Source organism: Muntiacus reevesi, chromosome 4, assembly GCF_963930625.1.
Source record: "Muntiacus reevesi chromosome 4, mMunRee1.1, whole genome shotgun sequence".
NCBI classification, from domain to species: domain Eukaryota; kingdom Metazoa; phylum Chordata; class Mammalia; order Artiodactyla; family Cervidae; genus Muntiacus; species Muntiacus reevesi.
The window spans coordinates 119,516,745-119,535,695 of record NC_089252.1 but is presented as its reverse complement, the minus strand read 5'-3'; the positions used below and the strand labels follow the sequence as shown (position 1 = coordinate 119,535,695).

Below are 18,951 nucleotides of genomic sequence, written 5' to 3'. Positions count from 1 at the left end.
GCTATATGTTATCTGTAGGTGAACTTTCTGCTTGTATTTTGAAACTTTTGCTTTCCTTCCAGACATTTTCTGTTCTTTCTATGGGAGGATTACACTGTGAGAAAGCTTTCAAGTTAAACCTTGACCTGGCGTCCAATTCTGGTTCCTCTTAGTAGCTGGGTGGTCTTGCGTCAGCTGCTTAGGCTTTGCCTGCCTCTCTTTTCTTTTCTACAAAATGAGTCTAATGTCATCTGTTCTCTGGATTGTTGTGAGGTTCAGCAGGGTAAAGTGCAAGAGCATCAAGCACTGTTTGACGTTTAATAGGTACTCACTGGGCCAAGCCTTTTGTTTGTTGAATTAGATTATCTGAAATATCTTCAGTTTCTTCTGTTAAGATTTCAGTTTCTTTCTATGAGTAAATTGAAATGATGAAAACAGCTTAGAAGTTTTAGGAAAGAGATGGTCTTGAATTTAAGTGTGATAAAATAACAGATATACCGACAGGCAATCATGCATATATGTATATATGGTTTCGAATATCCTAACAATAACTCTATAAGGTAGGTTGACATTATCTCTTACAGAAGAACTGAGGTTCAGATGTGTAGATTAACTGACTTGCTTAAAGTTTTATAAGAATTAGATATCAGAGCAAGGAGCTTGAATGAGCCTCAGTACTCTTCTTACTGATCAAGTAACTGCTTTGAGTGACAGTATCAGTGGTCTCTCTCATTCCAAAAGTACAGGTAGCAAAAGATAATCAAAGACTTTTAAGTCTCTGTGGAACAGTAATGATAGCTTTATTTTAGTTAAAACTCTTGATCAGCACTGTCCGATAGAATTTTCTGTAATAATGAAATTCTGTATCTACACTCCAGTATGGTAGCTATTAACCACATGTGCCTGTTAAGCATTGGGAATGTGAATAGTGTGACTGCGAAACTAAAGTTTTCATTGAATTTTAGTTAAATAGCCACGCATGACTTACTGGTTCCATTTTTTGGATAGCATGACTCTAGATCTTCAGTACCAAACAGTAGAATTTGATGTTTAAGTGACTTAAAGTAAAAGAGACTCATGATAATTTTTCAGCTCATTTTTTACATATATTTCCCAAGAAAGCAAAGAGTAACTGTATCCTGGTTTGGGTAAACTGAACTACCGAAATATGTGATGGTAGTTCAGTCAAGGATTTATAATAGTCTGTAGAATGTTAAACCACTAGATAGACTCTACTGTTTTCTTTATGTTTAAAAATTAAATAATTTAATTTGATTTTAAAACTATAATTACAATTCACTTATTAGATTAAGTGAGCCTTAATTTTTTTGAGTCTTAGCCTCTTTTTAGTTTTCCCTCCTTTTCTGTTTATACACATAAGGGACAAAACATGCATAGCTTTGTGTTGAACTTCAAGGAGTGGGGATGCCAAAGGACCCCCTTATTGCCCTCCCTCCAAAGTCTCATGGACTTCAATCTCACACTTTTGCTTAGGTCGCCCAACATTTTCTGTTACATTTTAGCTAAAATGTACAGAATAGATAATTTTTAAAATTAACTTAAAAAAAATAGTGAAAAAATAAAGGTTATTTCAATTGGAAAAAAGTTCTCAAACGTTTATTCCTAAACTGTTTCCCTGTTTTAGCTTCCCCGAAGAAGTCTTAGGTGTTAAAAATATTGTTGATACCAGATAAATATCTGTACCTTTAGAACATGGAATGCTCAAGTATAAGCAAATCTTTTATATTTTTTTCTTCAAAACTGATTTGAAGAATTATAAAATATATTTTTAAAAGTTTGCAAGTTTGAATCTTGACATTTCATTGTGCCTGTTCTGTGTAGTACTTGTAAGGCTAGTAAACATCCATGATTATGGGACCACTTTGTTCTTTGGTCATTACCTCCCCTGGGTTGATTTCTTCCTGCATTCACTGCTGTCAGATTTCTACTCTTGTTTGGGAAGCAGTTAAATGCCAGTCTCAAACTTTTTTTTCATCAGTTGTACCCTCCTCCTCTAACCCTTCTCATGTATACATATACCCTCTACAGACTGATCTTCAGTTTGTATTACAGGAACTGAGTTAGAGTATAGGGCAATGGTAACTTATTCAGTTTCCTTGTTTTATTTGTATTTACCATTTAAGTATTTGTCTTAAAACTAACTTTAAATTCTGATCTTATAGCAACTTTGATTTGGTAATATGTCTAAAGTCAAATAATAGAATTTTTAAATGGCAACTATTTCTTTTGTTAAAGAAGCTTGGTGAAGATGAAGAGGAGTTATCTGAACTGCAACTTCGTCTTTTGGCTCTTCAGTCAGCCAGTAAAAAATGGCAACAGAAAGAACAGCAGGTGATGAAAGAAAGTAAAGAAAAGTTGACTAAGACGAAAACTGTACAGCAAAAAGTTAAAACCAGTACAAAAACACATTCGGCCAAAAAAGTTAGCACTACAGGTGATCATTTCTATTAAACTCTTTTAATTGATTTCCTATATCAGTATAGTTTCTAGATTTTAATTTAGAAAGTTTTGAGTTGGGAAATTATATAGGGCCCTGAATAAAGGACAGTCCTGTATAAACAGAACTTAATGATTGAAATACTTATTAAAGCTTTGTTTTCTCTTCTTGAAAATTCTAACTCTAATAGATGCTGATGTTTCTATACTTTTTAAAGCTAAACAAGCATTGAGGAAGCAGCAAACAAAGGCGTGGAAGAAACTACAACAGCAAAAAGAACAGGAAAGACAGAAAGAAGAGGATCAGCGTAAGCAAGCTGAAGAAGAAGAGAGAAGGAAAAGAGAAGAAGAAATCAGAAAGATTCGAGATCTCTCAAATCAGGAAGAACAGTACAATCGATTTATGAAATTGGTTGGTGGAAAGAGGAGATCAAGGAGTAAAGTAAGGAGTTCAAAAATACAAAATCAAAGTATTACTCAAGTTTGAGTATCCTTGTATTAGCTCATAAATTCAGTCAACTAGGAAAACGTATTAAGTTATTTTGTTTGATAGAGCTCGTTATAGATAAATATTGCTTTGGGAAGAAGGGAAGATAGGTTATAATTGAGAATGAATTGTTTTTATAGTTACAGATGCTAGAAATAGAAGAAATAGACTAAAATTATGATTAGAAAAGCCTCTTTTTGGCTTTTGTGTCCTTTTCTATTTAGAAGAAAGAAGCATTCCTGAGTTGCAATGAGGACTTATTCTTAAAATTACTATTCCCTTTTAGTTTTCCATTGTTTAGTGATGTAGAATTAGAAATGTATCATAATTAGTTGATATGGACTATTTTTAAGAAAGTTAAATCATCATATCATAATAGCCTTAGTGCATGTGGCTACTTCAGTTATCAAGCATTTGTGAACCTTTATTATGTATAAGTCATTGATAATGACTGGATGAGTCGTTGACTTTTATGGCTCATGTCAGGAAGTAAGCTGGAGATTTAATATTGATCCGGTGCTATTAGCAGTGACAAATTTCAGAATTCTGAACTTTGAGACTATACTTGCAAGTGTATTATTGATATTAAAGAATAGAGGGATATTAAAGAATAAGAGCTTTTTAATTGTAGGAAGTCAAGGGTTAGATTTAAGTAAGGAATTTATAAGTATTCATACTCTGAGCTTCCAAAAAGTATTTTGATGGAATCTTTCTATAGAAAAGTATTGTATATTACTTGTGTTCATTTGGATAGGTTTTGGTAATTTTTAATTTCTTATAAACTCTCTCTCAGTGGAGATTGTAAGAAGTGAAAAAAAAAGAAAACAGCATATAAGCATATGACCAAGAGTTTTTAGTTTTCAGTTATCATTAATTTATTCATAATTGAAATGTTAATGGATTATTCGGGCAATATTCTAGATAAAACTTAATAACATAAAACTTAAATTCATTTCTCTGATTTCTTAATTTGCAGAGAGAGGCCATTAGTATTTCTGATGTTGGTGTCATCTTACTTTCTAGAGGAATAGCTGATTATTTAGTGACTCAGTTCACTGGGGGATTTCATCTGTACATGTAGTACTTTCTAGCTTCATTTTCTGTCTGACAGTTATAAAATGTCTGCAACAATGTACCTATCATGTATATTGAATTTCCCAAATCAGATGTGATAGTTCTAAGTGGATCATCATGATTTTTGATACTGTTCTATGTAAAAGATTACTGTTAATTGTTTTATAATTTCGAGCCTAAGAGTAGACTGAGACAGAAAATGCTGTGAAACTAAAAATGAATCTTGTATAATTAGTCTTCAGATCCTGACCTGAGACGATCCTTAGATAAGCAAGCTACTGATAGTGGAGGCGGCATTTATCAATATGATAACTATGAAGAAGTTGCTATGGATACAGATAGTGAAACCAATTCTCCAGGTATGAGCTAAAACTTAAAACATTTGTACATTCACAATTATTAAGTAGAAAATGGTCAAGAAGCTACCCAAAACATCGAAAGAAATGTGTAATGAAAGTAAAATTTGCTGGTAGGTTGTACAACCAAAGACATTATTTGGTGTTTAAATTCTTCAAAAGCAAACCTCAAACTGTAGTATTAACCTTTATTTTCTTGTATTTCTTCCTGTATAGTATTTTAATTAAAAAGGCAGTATTCTGCTGTTAACTGTTTGATCTAAGAAGTGAATATTGTGGGAAAGGTGAGAACACTGCTTTAAAAAACAAACGAACAAAGAAATCTTTATTTTTAAGTATCTTTATGTCTAAGGCATTCTTCATCTTAGTCAAAAAAAAAAAAGAGATCTTTCATTTGTTCAGGCTGCTTTTCTCCTGCTGATGGTACTTTGTAGGAATAGAGAGATGGAAAGTGATACTAGTGGTGCCTTAGGATCAGCTGATTATAATTGTTAGGGCTATACCTCTGTTAGAATGCACATTTTAGGATGTGGCCATCCCTGAGAGTTAGAGACTTGCTTTAGTTGATTTTCAGGAGTAATGGACTGTGAGAGACCTATCCTCTTACTAATTAAAGCTATCCTCTTACTAATTAAAACAGATAAGAATGGGGCAGACAACAAAATGCTGTTAGTGTTCTAGAAACTAGAATACTTACTTTCAAGGTCATATGGTTAGTGTTTTTCTTCCACTGGTTGTATTGTGAGACCAGATGAAACTAGAATTCCACTTTAGTGTGTCTAGAGAGAAGGCAGAATCTATATGATTTGGTAATGTTTAGCAAAAGCTCATTTTCAGGTTATAGTGTTTAGGTTCATATTTAATAATCTTGTATTTTCATGTCATAATTCTCTTTGGTCAGCCTTTAATTATTTCTAAGTTCTTGGAAATGATTCGTTGTAGTTCTTAAATATTGACATTATTATTACTCTATAATAGTTTTATGATTTACCCTTTAGAAGAATTTTGGCGAGGGTGGGATGTTTCGAAAGAACAGCATGTATATTATCTATGGTGAAACAGATCACCAGCCCAGGTGGGATGCATGAGACAAGTGCTCGGGCCTGGTGCACTGGGAGGACCCAGAGGAGTCGGGTGGAGAGGGAGGTGGGAGGGGGGATCGGGATGGGGAATACCTGTAACTCTATGGCTGATTCATGTCAATGTATGACAAAACCCACTGAAATGTTGTGACGTAATTAGCCTCCAACTAATAAAAAAAAACATATATATATATAATCAAATGGCATCTATCAGCTCCATATAAGTCATGTGGTTAATACTCACTGATTTGAAAGACAACTGGGACAAAGAAGAAATATTAAGTTTCCCTCAGGTTATATGGTTTAGAGGTAGCAAGAGTAATCTTCAAATCTGTCAGATTTCAGTGAGTCTAAAGAAACCACTGAAGGTCAAATAAGCAGTTATTTTTATCTGCTACCAAGGAAAAAGTGCTAACAATTTAACTGAGATGCATCAGTAACTATTTCAGAATTACTAAATTTGAAAAAAAATGTATACTTTAATGATTAAATGCATAGGTAATTCTTTTCATTCCTAGTCCTGTTTGCTTTCTCTCCAGTTTAAATAGTCTGTTTCTTCACTTTTCTGCACATTGAGGGAGGGATGGAGTCTCGGCATCACTGTTTCCTTTGGTTATGATACTTTGGCAGATTCAGGGGAAATTTTTGTTTTATTATTTCTTAAAAAGTATGTTTTTTTCCAAAAAGCAATAAAAGCCTTTCCTGCTTTATTCCCTTTTACCACAAGTAGGTGAAAAGTAGAACAAGATAGAAAAGTTTTCAAGGGACTAAATATCAGCTTAAGTGGATGACTAACTTTATAGTGATGTAAGAGCAATTATAAATAGGCAGAGGTAGTCTCATGGAGGTTAAGTATTTTATTGGAGATTAATACAATCTCACTTGTACTTTACTTAGATGTAGTTGTATGTCTTCAAAAATATTATAAATTTAATTTATTCCTGTTGAATATATGATATTAAACTCCTATAAAATTTTTTCTTAACAGCTCCTTCACCAGTGCAACCACCGTTCTTCTCTGAATGTTCATTGGGGTATTTTTCTCCAGCACCATCTATTTCTTTGCCTCCACCACCTCAGGTTTCTGTAAGTGAGGATTGGTATGATTTCTAAGAAAGTTTGGTGGCCTTGTGTCTTTTCTAATTTGTTTTGAAAAGCTGGCATGTAGTTAATAATTAGGTTTGAGAGCATAAAGTCTGCTTTCCAGAATTAATAGCTATGAAATCTATGGTATATTAGTTATTGGCAGGCTATCAATCTGGTAGATTTTTTCATAGCTAATTTTTAGTTTCATGTTGGACTTTCTTTCAATACTTTGCATGTTTCCTTCTTTATTTTTGCTCCTCAGAAAATGTATTCTTAAGCAGAATAAGAATTATCTATTATTTTGGATTTTTTTAGAGGGTAATTGGGATTTAAGTGCATTTAAGGTGCTTCTGGAAACTTTTTCCTTTCTCGTCTTTTGATTATGTAGTTGTTTTTAATTTGAAAATTCAGTAAAGGAAAAGCATTGACTGGTTAAAGAAAAGTTGATTTCTTTTCAACCTACTTTTGAAAGAACTGCCAGTCCCCTGTTAAAAAAAGAAAAATGGCAGTGGAGGAATCACAAAGTGATTTGTAAGTTTTCTCTGGATTGAGACAACCAGGAGCTCACACTGGCTCTGTCTTAAGGGGTTAGTAGGAGCTTTGCCATTTCACAGTTCCTAGGCAAACACCTGGCGTCCTCCTGGGAAGTTTAAGATGAGGGGAATATTAGAGAAGAGAGTGAGAAAAAAACTTTTTTTTTTTCTTCCTTGAATTAAGTGCCAAGAGAAATATTGGAAGGTCTTTGAAGCAAAAATGTGTGCAAATGCAGGGATTTGGGTAAAATTAACTATCTTTACAGATGCTATTTAAGAAGCCATTTCACACGGATTTTATGAGGGTAGTGGTGGTGATTTCTCACATTTAATTCTTGATGTACTCTAGACTGTTCCCATCCAGAATCCCGTTGGTTCCTAATTTTTAATTTTTAGTTAGATATCTGTTTGTTTTCAGGTAGTCATCTAGAGATAGATCCTGTAAAATTTGATTTCTCTATCATGAAGTTCATAAATTACAGTTGATTTTAACTTTTTGTAAAAATTATACTTTTTCTTGGCTGAATATTGAATTTGGGTTAGTTTTGAGATTTTCGGTATACTTAGTTCACTTATTCTTACAGTAAAGTAATAACCTGATGTTTACCTTTTTCTAATTTGATATTGCTGTAGCGATAAACGCTTGGAATGAGTAAACTTTGCATGGTAACTGTTTTTTCTTTTTTTTTTCATATTAACTAGTCTGTACCGCCTTTGAGCCAGCCTTATGTGGAAGGCTTGTGTGTTTCTCTTGAACCTCTACCTCCTCTACCGCCTTTGCCACCTCTTCCACCTGAAGATCCAGAACAACCTCCAAAACCACCTTTTGCAGATGAGGAAGAAGAGGAGGAAATGCTGCTTCGAGAAGAGCTACTTAAATCTCTAGCGAATAAAAGAGCTTTCAAGCCAGAGGTAATTAATTTAGGTACCTGAACATCTAGGTGGTGCTGTTGAGTTTGGTTTTAAGTAGGACTACTCTGCTAGTTTGGGATTTTTTGGGCTTTTCAGTAAAGTAGGGATAAGTCTGTTAAGTAATTTGCTCAGTACTTTTAAAGATGACAGGAATTTCATTTAAAATTGCTTAATATCTGTCTCTTCCTTCTTTAGGAAACATCCAGTAATAGTGACCCACCTTCACCTCCAGTTCTGAACAATTCACAGCCTATGCCAAGAAGCAATCTGTCCATAGTCAGTATTAATACAGTATCTCAGCCTAGGATACAAAACCCAAAGTTTCACAGAGGACCTCGTCTTCCACGAACTGTGATCTCGGTAAAAACAAAATAATTAGTCCCTACTCTTACTTAAATATCTTGTGAGAAATTTGTATGCAGTTTTGCTGTCATGTTCCCTGCCTCTAGTTTATTATATACAAACATACTTATTTTTATTTATTAATAGTGAAATGGGAGCAGTTTTTCACTTGAAAACTGGTAGAGTTTATGATAATATTTTTGAGAAAGCATTATTTTCATCTGAGGGGTATTTTTTCCCCTGTCATTTCCTCAACTTTTGTTTTATATAAATTGGTTCTTTTAGATTTTTCATCTATTCTAGAGTCAGTTTCAGCAAATTTTACATATATATTGTTTTTCCTATCTTTGCTTATGTTTTTGCAGTTAATGACTGTACTATAGTGAAAGACTTTATAATGTTTTTCACTGTTTGTTAAGGAGATTGAAATGACAGTTTCTTTCTACTTTGTTTTCTAATGACTTTGAAATAAATGTGGAGAAGGAAATGGCAATCCACTCCAGTCTTCTTGCCTAGAGAATCCCGTGGACATGACTGAAGCAACTTAGTATGCATGCATGCATAAAATAAATGAAGCAAAGCCAAGTTGAAATCTTACCTCTGTTAGGTTAACATATCCTCTGTATATCCTCTATATACACATGAAAGCCATAAAGTTTTATTAGTAATAATATGGAATTACATTTTTCTGACTTTGAAAGGTTAGTCTAGATTACATTATGTTTCTTTATAGAAAGTTGGTTAAAATAAAACTTAATGAAGAAGATGATGATAGTAGTATCTAGAATATTTCATTTTAGTATATAGAATATAGAATATTTTAAGTTTTTGGTATATCAGTAAAATATAGAATCTTATGTTTTTGTATATCTGTGGAGTGGGACAGAGTTGGTCAATTAATGCAGTATAAACAGAAGGAACCATAGACTGCTTGAAACCTATTATTTTTATGAATTTAAATTCATACAGGTAAAGTGACTTGTTCAGTGTAGTGAAGCTAATTGTGGTAGAGCTAAGAAAAGAATAGTGATGCATTTGTTGTCAAGAATAACAAATATATTGACTTTGCAGCTTCCAAAGCATAAATCAGTGGTCGTAACACTAAATGATTCCGATGATAGTGAATCTGATGGAGAGGCATCCAAGTCAACTAATAGTGTTTTTGGTGGATTGGAGTCTATGATTAAAGAAGCAAGACGAACTGCTGAGGTAATTAAGTACAGTAATGAAAGATGGAAAGGTTTATTGACAGTTACTAAAATTTGCTTGTTTTTCCTGAAAACTAGACCTTGGAAGTTTAGATTTTTTAATATATTGAATTTATGATATATTTTTTGCACTTGTATCACTGAGTTTATATTATGAAGTGTGTATAAATTAAGATAGATTTAACTATTTTTTTTTTTTTTCATTTATTCAAGATTTAATTATTTAAAAACCCCTTTTGTCTCCAGACTAATCCTTCTTTCAAAATAGTAAAATAGTGTGGATAATTGTCCTCTGTACTAAGGAAATTTATTGGTTTGCGATTATGTTATATTGCCAGAAAATAGTTTTACTGAAGTGTGTGATCTAAGTACAACTTTTGTCCCTATTTGTATTTGCAGCATTTGTTTAGATATGAAATAGTTCAGTTATTTTTAAACCGTAGGTCTTGACTGCTTAGTGGATTGTACAGTTAATTGGTTAAAGGCCAGGATTGTTTCTTTTAAAGGAATAGAAAGTAATGATCAAGATATTTATTTCTAAATATATAGATGTGTACTGGATAATGTAAAATATAGATCAAAGTTGAGGTTATGAAAGTTTTTGATCTGGTTGACTTCAAATGTTTTCTAGCAAGCTTCAAAACCAAAAGTACCTCCAAAATCTGAAAAAGAGAATGATCCCATGCGAACACCTGAAGCTCTACCTGAAGAAAAGAAGATTGAGTATCGATTGTTAAAGGAAGAGATTGCCAAGTAAGTAGCATTTTATGTAGTTTGCTTTAAAGGTGTGTGCTATTTGCAACACTTAATCTGGATAGAGTTTATTGGCATTGGGAAATGAAGATGATGCTGTTATCCAAGATGAAGAGTTAATGTTTCTATAAGTTGTACAGAAGGGGGAGCCAGATGATCATCTATAAACTTGGATGCAGTCAGTAATGCACTGAGATACAGACAGCCTACAAATAGATAAATGCTGTTATAAGGAGAACTGCACCATCAGCTTTGGATGCCAACTTGGGTCATGCATATTGGTCATCATTGTTATTAGTCAGTGTTAGTTACTTAATATTTTTACTTTATTTTATGAAAAAGATTGCATCTTTAAAAAATAATTTCAGTTTTTCAGGGAATAATTTATCAGCCTTTATTGATTATTTTAGTCGTGAGAAACAGCGTTTGATCAAATCAGATCAACTGAAGACAAGCTCATCATCCCCAGCAAACTCTGATGTAGAAATTGATGGAATTGGCAGGATAGCATTGGTTACTAAGCAGGTTACAGATGCAGAAGCAAAGCTTAAAAAACATAGGTGAGTCTCATTATCTGGTTATACTGCATGTATCAAAATGTTCTGTATTAGAAGGATGCATTTTTGTGCTGTGTGTCAATAATAAGTACACTGTGTGATTACTAATCCTTTTATACATGGTAGACCTAGAGAGGCTATAATTTTGTGGAATTATCCATTTACAGTACATAAAATAATAGTATTAATATTTAAACAAAAATACCAAGACTTCAAAATAGTTTTCTTTAGATTTATGTATGGCCTATTCATTGCTAAAATGAAACTCTTTGTTTTGGAATTTTCTTTAAAACTCTGGCACGTTTTTAGAAATACCTTTATTGAAAGCATATTTTTATTGTTAAAGGTAGACTTAATTGTTCGGAATAAGTCATTACTTAGTGTGTTCAGTAAGACACATGGTCAAATATTGTGTTATTATAAAAACTATGATATGCAATAACCTTAAGACATATCCAGAGTATTATATGCAGTGACACTAAGATGTATTAAGGTTTATAGATGAAATACGGTGGTGACCATAAATCTCTAAGAAAATGGTATGGTATGTATATTTTAAAGGAAATTAAAATAAATTCATTTAGCTTCTGTTTCTTTAATAACTTTAATAACAAATGAAAAGATTTTAAAAAATTGTCTTTCTAGTCCCCATCCTCTTTATCGCATATTTATCACATATCCTCTGTCTTTATGATTCATTCAGTTGTGACATTTGAAATATGGTATCTTTCTGGGAAGGATGCTTTTTTTTTTTTTTTTAAAGCCATAATATTCAGTAGTTGAAAAGATGGAAATCTGTATCCATAAATTTGTCTTTCTGTCCTGGTTTATACTTCTTAAGTTCATAGTTGTAAGTTAATTAAATGTACTTGTTTATGTTTATTAGATGTTTATTTGTGTGTTTAATAAACATTATAAGTGAACATTATAAATGAAACCAACATAAGGATTTTCTGTCTTTAAGTCCTGGTTTTTCAGGAGTTATTTAGGGCTAAGTTGAAATTTACTGTTGATAGCTTTTCAGCTATAATTCACATTACTCAGACTTGTAAATTCCCTGGTTGTCCAGTGGTTAGAACTCTGTGCTTTCATTCCAGAGGGCCCAGGTTCAATACCTGCTGTGGATGTGGAACTAAGATCCCACAAACCAAATGGTGGAGCCAGGAAAAGATTAACCCTTAGTTGCTTTCATAAAATTTAACAGTGTGTATCTGAATACTTGTGTGATTGAGGAATATGAAAATATTTATCCTTTTAAATATTTACCTCTCTGTATCATGAACATAATTTTAAAAATGAGCTATTACTTTATAAGTTTTTATTCTGATGATGTTAGTCCACTACTAGTTTAGAAAAACATTAATAATTTTGTTATTTCCCAATTAGGATTCTCTTGATGAAAGATGAATCTGTTTTAAAGAATCTAGTACAGCAGGAAGCTAAGAAGAAAGAATCCGTTCGAAATGCTGAAACAAAAATTACAAAACTTACAGAGCAGCTTCAGGCAACAGAGAAAATTCTGAGTGTCAACAGAATGTTTTTGAAGAAGCTCCAGGAACAGGTAGTGTTCTTTTTTAATTTAAATATTGTAGTCTCATGTTTACTACACATTTTTATGGGCCAAATTTTTAATAAAACCATAAACCAAAGCCATCAAAATATATAACCTATATATTGTTCTTCATTGAGGCATAATGTTAGCACATTTTAAATTTTCAGTTGAATACCCTAAAGTTATTAAGTCTAAGAAGGTATTGCCTCTCCTAAGATTTACATTTTCAGAATTACTCTTTATTTCAGATTCACAGAGTTCAACAACGTGTTACAATTAAGAAAGCTTTGACTCTGAAGTATGGAGAAGAACTTGCTCGGGCAAAGGCAGTGGCTAGTAAAGAAATAGGAAAACGTAAACTGGAACAAGATCGCCTTGGAGTAAGTTGTTGGTAGAAATATTTTATGTTTGAAAAGGAGAAGGTTTTAATAATTCTTTTGGGGATAAGAGATGCATGAAAAATTCAAGGTTTTTCCCTGCATATTCAAAGAGAATAAGATTAAAGCTTTGTTTTTAAATGACATCCACACTTTTGGAAGCTTATTTTTTTTTTGTTTTGTTTTTTATATACCACAAATTAACAAGCAAATCTGTTGGAGGCTTTTGTTAAACTTTTATTCTTGTTATTGACTTAGTTTTATAATATTGGCATTGTTGGGATAGCACAATTACCCTAACAAAAATTGTTTATAAAATCATAGCAATATAAAATATTGATATCATTTTCCCCCCAGCCAAACAAAATGATGAGACTGGACAATTCTCCAATATCAAGTCCAAGAAGGCATTCAGCAGAACTAATTGCTATGGAAAAAAGACGGTTACAAAAGCTAGAATATGAATATGCCCTGAAAATTCAGAAACTGAAAGAAGCCAGGGCCCTAAAAGCAAAGGAACAACAAAACATTGCTCCACTTGTGGAAGAAGAACCTGAATTTTCTTTACCTCAACCCTCACTTCATGATCTGACTCAAGATAAATTAAGTCTGGATACTGAAGAAAATGATGTTGATGATGAGATTCTATCTGGTTCAAACAGAGAAAGAAGAAGATCTTTCTTAGAATCCAATTCTTTTACTAAACCTAACCTTAAGCACACTGATACACCTAACAAAGAATGTATAAACAAACCTACTAAGAATACAGTAGAAAAACCAGAACTTTTTCTAGGGTTAAAAATTGGTGAATTGCAGAAATTGTATTCAAAAGCTGACAGCTTAAAACAACTGATTTTAAAAACCACCACAGGCATTTCAGAGAAGGTTTTGCATGGTCAGGTAACTGAACATTTCATATTCTTTATGAAATCTAGAATTCACCCTAGCCTTATTTGCCTTTTGAAATTGCTATTTTCTTTTGCAGGAGATTTCTGTGGATGTGGATTTTGTGACAGCACAGAGTAAAACAACAGAAGTGAAGCCGTGTCCATTCAGACCCTACCATAGTCCCCTTCTAGTTTTTAAATCTTACAGGTATAGAAGAAAGATTCAGTAAGCTTGAGTTTCAGGATTGCTCCTTATTCTTAATAATATCTTAATCTTTAATGTTTGAGGACAGTGAAAAAAGTTGAATCACTGAAAAAACGAGCTCGTCATTTTAGGAGATAAAAAGATTTAGGTGCTTTGTTGTAGGACTTGACCCAAACAGGAACTAAGAGTTAACTCAGACTTGGGTTTATTAATTCTTATCAGATTCTAATTTCTGGCTACTGCTGGAATTGTGGGAAATTCTGAATTACTATCTGTTAAGGATTTTAGGAAAAGTAACAGATTCTTATGTAAATTTTTAATATTGCTTTTTAATTTTATTGTTACTTTAAGGAATACATTAGCTAGCTTTCATCAAATTGATTTGACATTTTCAGATGATTAACTTTGGCAGGTTTGGGTTTTTTTGAGACTCTTTAGAAGCTGTGTAACTTAAATTGGTATGGTTTTATTAGAATCTGTGAAACTGTTAAATTGGTATGATTTAATCATAAAATCACAAAGCACCTACCAGGTAGTATAGACTTTTTCTTTGGTTTTCTGGGTGGCTGGTAATATGTAGAAGAAATACCAGTGTTATATAGCATTTTATTATGTGGTAAGAAAGCACTACTTTGAAAACACTAGGATATTTTTGTTCTTTATTTTCTGTTTCAGGTATTTTATGTCCTGAGTGTAGAAGTAGTTTGTCCTTGTGACTTGGTATTCTAGTTGTTTTCTAGAGTTAATTTTACTATTAAGTAATTAAATAAATAGTAAACTCAAAGTATCAACACTTTGAGAAAGAAAAAAATGAAAAAATTTAAAACTTTCTGAGGACTGTTGGTGGAGCATCGTAATGTGCCTCTCTTTTTAGATTTAGTCCCTACTATCGAACCAAGGAAAAACTTCCCCTAAGCTCAGTATCATACAGTAACATGATCGACCCGGATCAGTGTTTCTGCCGTTTTGATTTAACAGGAACATGTAATGATGATGATTGTCAGTGGTGAGTAGTTTATATTTGTGAATATTTTATAATTTAAAAGCCAGTCTTGGTCATTTAGCTTTGATATATACATGATTATCTTTTCTGTGTTGTTATTTTAGGCAGCATACACAAGACTATACACTTAGCCGAAAACAGCTATTCCAGGATGTTCTGTCATATAATCTGTCTTTGATTGGTTGTTCAGAAGGAAGCACTGATGAAGAAATTGCTGCTGCAGCAGGTTTTAAAGACCTCTTGTTTCCCAAGTGAAAATTGAATTTAGGCAATTTAAACGTTTTATACTCAGTTGTTGGTATCTTTAAATAGCTGTAAAAATTCAGTACAGTTATCTGTGATACCTTATCTAGGTCTGCTCTGTCCAGTACAGTAGTCACTAAAATAAAAATTCACTTCCTCAGTCACTCTGACCACATTTCAAGTGCTTAGCAGCCACTCTTGAGCTCAGTCGTGGTCAGTAGCTTACCAGTAAGACAGTGCAGATGTGGCACATTTCCATCATTATAGGAAACTCTTCACGGAGCTCATCTGACTGTTTCATTTTAAAAAGAGTGTGCTAACATGGCTGCAGAACTTTTACTGATGATTTAAAAAGACTCTATTTTTATTCCTTTTAGAAATAAAGGGGATTGGAAGTTGAGATGACTGTAGGTAAATTCTACAATGAAGTAAAAAAGAACTTTATACAGTTTGACATTGTAGAAAGTGTAGATTACTGCCAGACATTGTGTGTAAATGTTGTTAAGCTTTTCCCCAGATTTACTGCCAAATATTAAACCTTAAACTACAAGTCTTTTGGAAGTAAGGAAATTGATATTTGTTAAATTCATTATAATCACAATTCTTAGTGATTGTAACAAAACAATCTGTTTAATCATTCTTAATTAAGGACCTTAATTTTCACTTGTTTAGGTTGTTTACTTTTTTTTTAACCCAACTTGGGGTATGTGATATGGTAGGGTTTGCTGTTTTAGTTGAGATAATGTAGGCTTTGCCCTTTAGAAGCCATAGATGTTTTTGACTAGTACCTTTAATTTTTAAACTGTTCTTTTCTTCATTTTAATTAGCCTCATCTCTGTAATCTGTGTTTTGTATACTTTTTATGAAGATAACATTGCTCTAATTTCAGAAAAATATGTTGAGAAACTTTTTGGAGTAAACAAAGATCGAATGTCAATGGACCAGATGGCTGTTCTCCTTGTGAGCAATATCAATGAAAGTAAAGGCCATAGTAAGTATATATATCTTTATGTCACACAAAAGGACCTTATAGTTTATGAGAACAAATTTTTGGCATTGTATAAAAAATATATTTATCGTTTCTGAGTAACATGATAGAATAAATTTAGCTCTTTTTGAACACTGGTTATCTTTCAGAACTGTAAAAGACTAGTTCTGTTAAATAACAGTCTTCTCCTATCTACTTTAGCACCTCCATTTACAACCTACAAAGATAAAAGAAAGTGGAAGCCAAAGTTTTGGAGAAAACCTATTTCAGAGAACAATTTCAGTAGTGATGAGGAACAGTCTACAGGACCAATTAAGTATGGTAAGAATTTAAGATCCAGAATCATTAAATGGTGGTGTCCTTTCTTTGTCTACAACTTTGCTAATCTTTTGATATAATCTGTGGATGCACGCTCAATTGTTCAGTTGTGTCTGGCTCTTTGCGACCCCAGGGATTATAGCCTGCCAGACTCTTCTGTCCATGGAATTCTCTAGGCAAGAATACTGGAGTGGGATACCATTTCCTCCTCCAGGGGATCTTTCCGACATGGGGATTGAACCTGTGTTTCCTGCATCTCCTGCATTGGCAGGCAGGTTCTTTACCACTAGCTCCACCTGGTAAATCCCTTGGTATAATTTACTAGCCTTTTAAAATTTTTCATTTTTAAAAAGCAGTGATGCTGCTTGGTGTTTAAGGCACATAGTTCTTCCTTATGCAAGACTACCCCTTATATTGCAGGAATGTTGTTCCATGACCCATGTTCAATAAAAGCAAGGATCACTCTTTGGTAAATGTGAAGGCTTTAAATATTGCTAAACCTACTTGAGTGGGGAGACTGCTCCCATTTGAGAACTACTGCCTGGCCTCTGTGTCCTTCTTGAGAACAGGCATTCTGTTTTGTTTAATCTTTGAGTCTGTGTTTTCTGACATGCAGTAGGCTCACAGAATGAATTAATTAAATGAGTGAACAAAGTAATGTATGAATGAGTGCTTTACTGTCAAGCACATCTTACATTACAATCTCGGATTTTCATAATTATGTACTATTTGTAGATTAGAAGATGTGTTCTTATGTACTTACTTACATTAACACTCTTTCTCTAATTTAAATGTAGTGGAATATATCATCTTCATAAATTATAATTTTCTCTTAAAACTTAATGAATGTGAATTATCAGTTGGTATCATTTACCCTTAGAGTAGGGAGGTCATACTTCTTGTTTGCCCAGAAGAGTCCTACTTTATATCTGTTGTCCTGGTGTTATTTTTATAATAACACCCCTTTTTACTCTTAGAAGTGTCCTGATTTGGACAGTAATCTATATGACTGATTTGGTTTAAAGCTATAAGCTTTAGATTTTTATTGATAAAATTATTTGAGAGATGAAGCTAGTTTTTTTTCTTAGGTCTGTGGATTAGAGAAATTGTGAGGCTAACTTACTTTTCCTTATAGCCTTCCAGCCAGAGAACCGAATAAATGTTCCAGCTCTGGATACAGTTGTCACCCCGGATGATGTCAGATACTTTACAAATGAGACTGATGACATCGCTAATTTAGAAGCAAGTGTGCTTGAAAATCCTTCTCATGTTCAACTTTGGCTCAAGCTTGCATACAAGTACTTGAACCAAAATGAGGGGTAGGTCTCCTTTTAATCTTTGTGTAAGCTGTTGCACTTTTATATTTTTATGTTTGAGGTTTGTTTCATCTCTGGTAATCAGGTTTCCCTCCTAGTATCAATGGATCCTTTGTTTTTTGACAAAGTGAAAAGTACTTAATTGTTTAAAAGCTGTTAGAAAAAGTTTAAGATTACATCTTGAGTTATGTGCATGGCTCAGTGTATGGGTAATAATTTAGCTACAATCTTCAACTTAAGTAGGCTACTTCAAAGTAGTATCAGTTAAAACAGTAAATTCTGAGCGGTCCAAGAATTAATCATTGCATTTTTTAATAAGTCAGGTAGTCATGGTCTCTTAATACAATTTTGATAAAGTCACAGTGTAACAGGTTAAATTTCATGTTAATTATCATTTAGAGATTTAAAGGTTGTCTAAGAACCTCTAAATTCTGGTGAACTGACTTTTCTCTGTTAGTGTTACATTATGTATATTCACATAAGGTAACTATTAATTTATCTCAAAAAGGACAACTCCTATTACATAATTATGTTTCTGACTCCTACTTATTGATAGGTTTGCAGAAATAATCTTTTATGACCAGGAGTAATATTTATTGCTATAATTTTGGAATTATAATAGATTTATTTTTCCGACTCTTTGCAACACCATGGACTGTAGCCCACCAGGCTGCTCCGTCCATGGGATTCTCCAGGCAAGAATACTGGAGTGGGTTGCCATTTCCTTCTCCAGGGGATCTTCCCGACCTAGGGATCAAACCCAGGTGTTCCACATTGCAGGCAGATGCTTTAACCTCTGAGCTACCAGGGAAACCCTAGATTTTAAAGGCTGCTTTATCTAAAAACTTGGTATAAAAACTTTTTTAAGGTAGCACTACGAAGTGCTAGTACATCACACATGCCTGAATATGGTGCTTTTTAACTTGCTCTGTGTGTCATTTTCATGTTAATGGGATAAGTTAAAAGTGTTTTGTTTTCTGACTCATTTACGGAATGAAGGCCCAAAAACTGTACATTATTTTATGAATAGGATCATGAGAGACAATTTTCTTCTCCAAGAGATGGCAAGTCCTTGACTGTTGAAAAGAACTATTATATTGAAAGCCTTGATTACTTTTTGCTGGTAGTAGCTGGCCTTGAGAACCACTGTAAATCATGAGATAACTGCTGAATATGGACAGAAAGCACATTTGAAGTTGATGATCTAGTGGTTTTACAACACCGTATTTTTATCTG

The 18,951-nt window shown here is 33.1% G+C and overlaps 1 protein-coding gene across 3 annotated transcripts in view; it reads left to right on the top strand.

Moving 5' to 3' along the window:
- ZFC3H1 (zinc finger C3H1-type containing) overlaps nt 1-18,951 on the top strand; it is a 50,635-nt gene that overhangs the window by 15,233 nt on the left and 16,451 nt on the right. For 2 of the 3 annotated variants that reach the window (XM_065934082.1, XM_065934080.1), the window contains exons 4-21: nt 2,236-2,434; nt 2,655-2,878; nt 4,233-4,356; nt 6,424-6,521; nt 7,757-7,966; nt 8,162-8,326; nt 9,380-9,517; nt 10,148-10,269; nt 10,680-10,829; nt 12,213-12,387; nt 12,627-12,758; nt 13,113-13,655; nt 13,741-13,850; nt 14,722-14,853; nt 14,955-15,076; nt 15,983-16,084; nt 16,283-16,402; nt 17,535-17,718. In XM_065934082.1, the coding sequence (XP_065790154.1) occupies nt 2,236-2,434; nt 2,655-2,878; nt 4,233-4,356; nt 6,424-6,521; nt 7,757-7,966; nt 8,162-8,326; nt 9,380-9,517; nt 10,148-10,269; nt 10,680-10,829; nt 12,213-12,387; nt 12,627-12,758; nt 13,113-13,655; nt 13,741-13,850; nt 14,722-14,853; nt 14,955-15,076; nt 15,983-16,084; nt 16,283-16,402; nt 17,535-17,718 (3,050 nt within the window). The remainder of the gene's footprint in view (nt 1-2,235; nt 2,435-2,654; nt 2,879-4,232; nt 4,357-6,423; nt 6,522-7,756; nt 7,967-8,161; nt 8,327-9,379; nt 9,518-10,147; nt 10,270-10,679; nt 10,830-12,212; nt 12,388-12,626; nt 12,759-13,112; nt 13,656-13,740; nt 13,851-14,721; nt 14,854-14,954; nt 15,077-15,982; nt 16,085-16,282; nt 16,403-17,534; nt 17,719-18,951) is intronic. The other variant, XM_065934081.1, reaches the window with a different exon arrangement.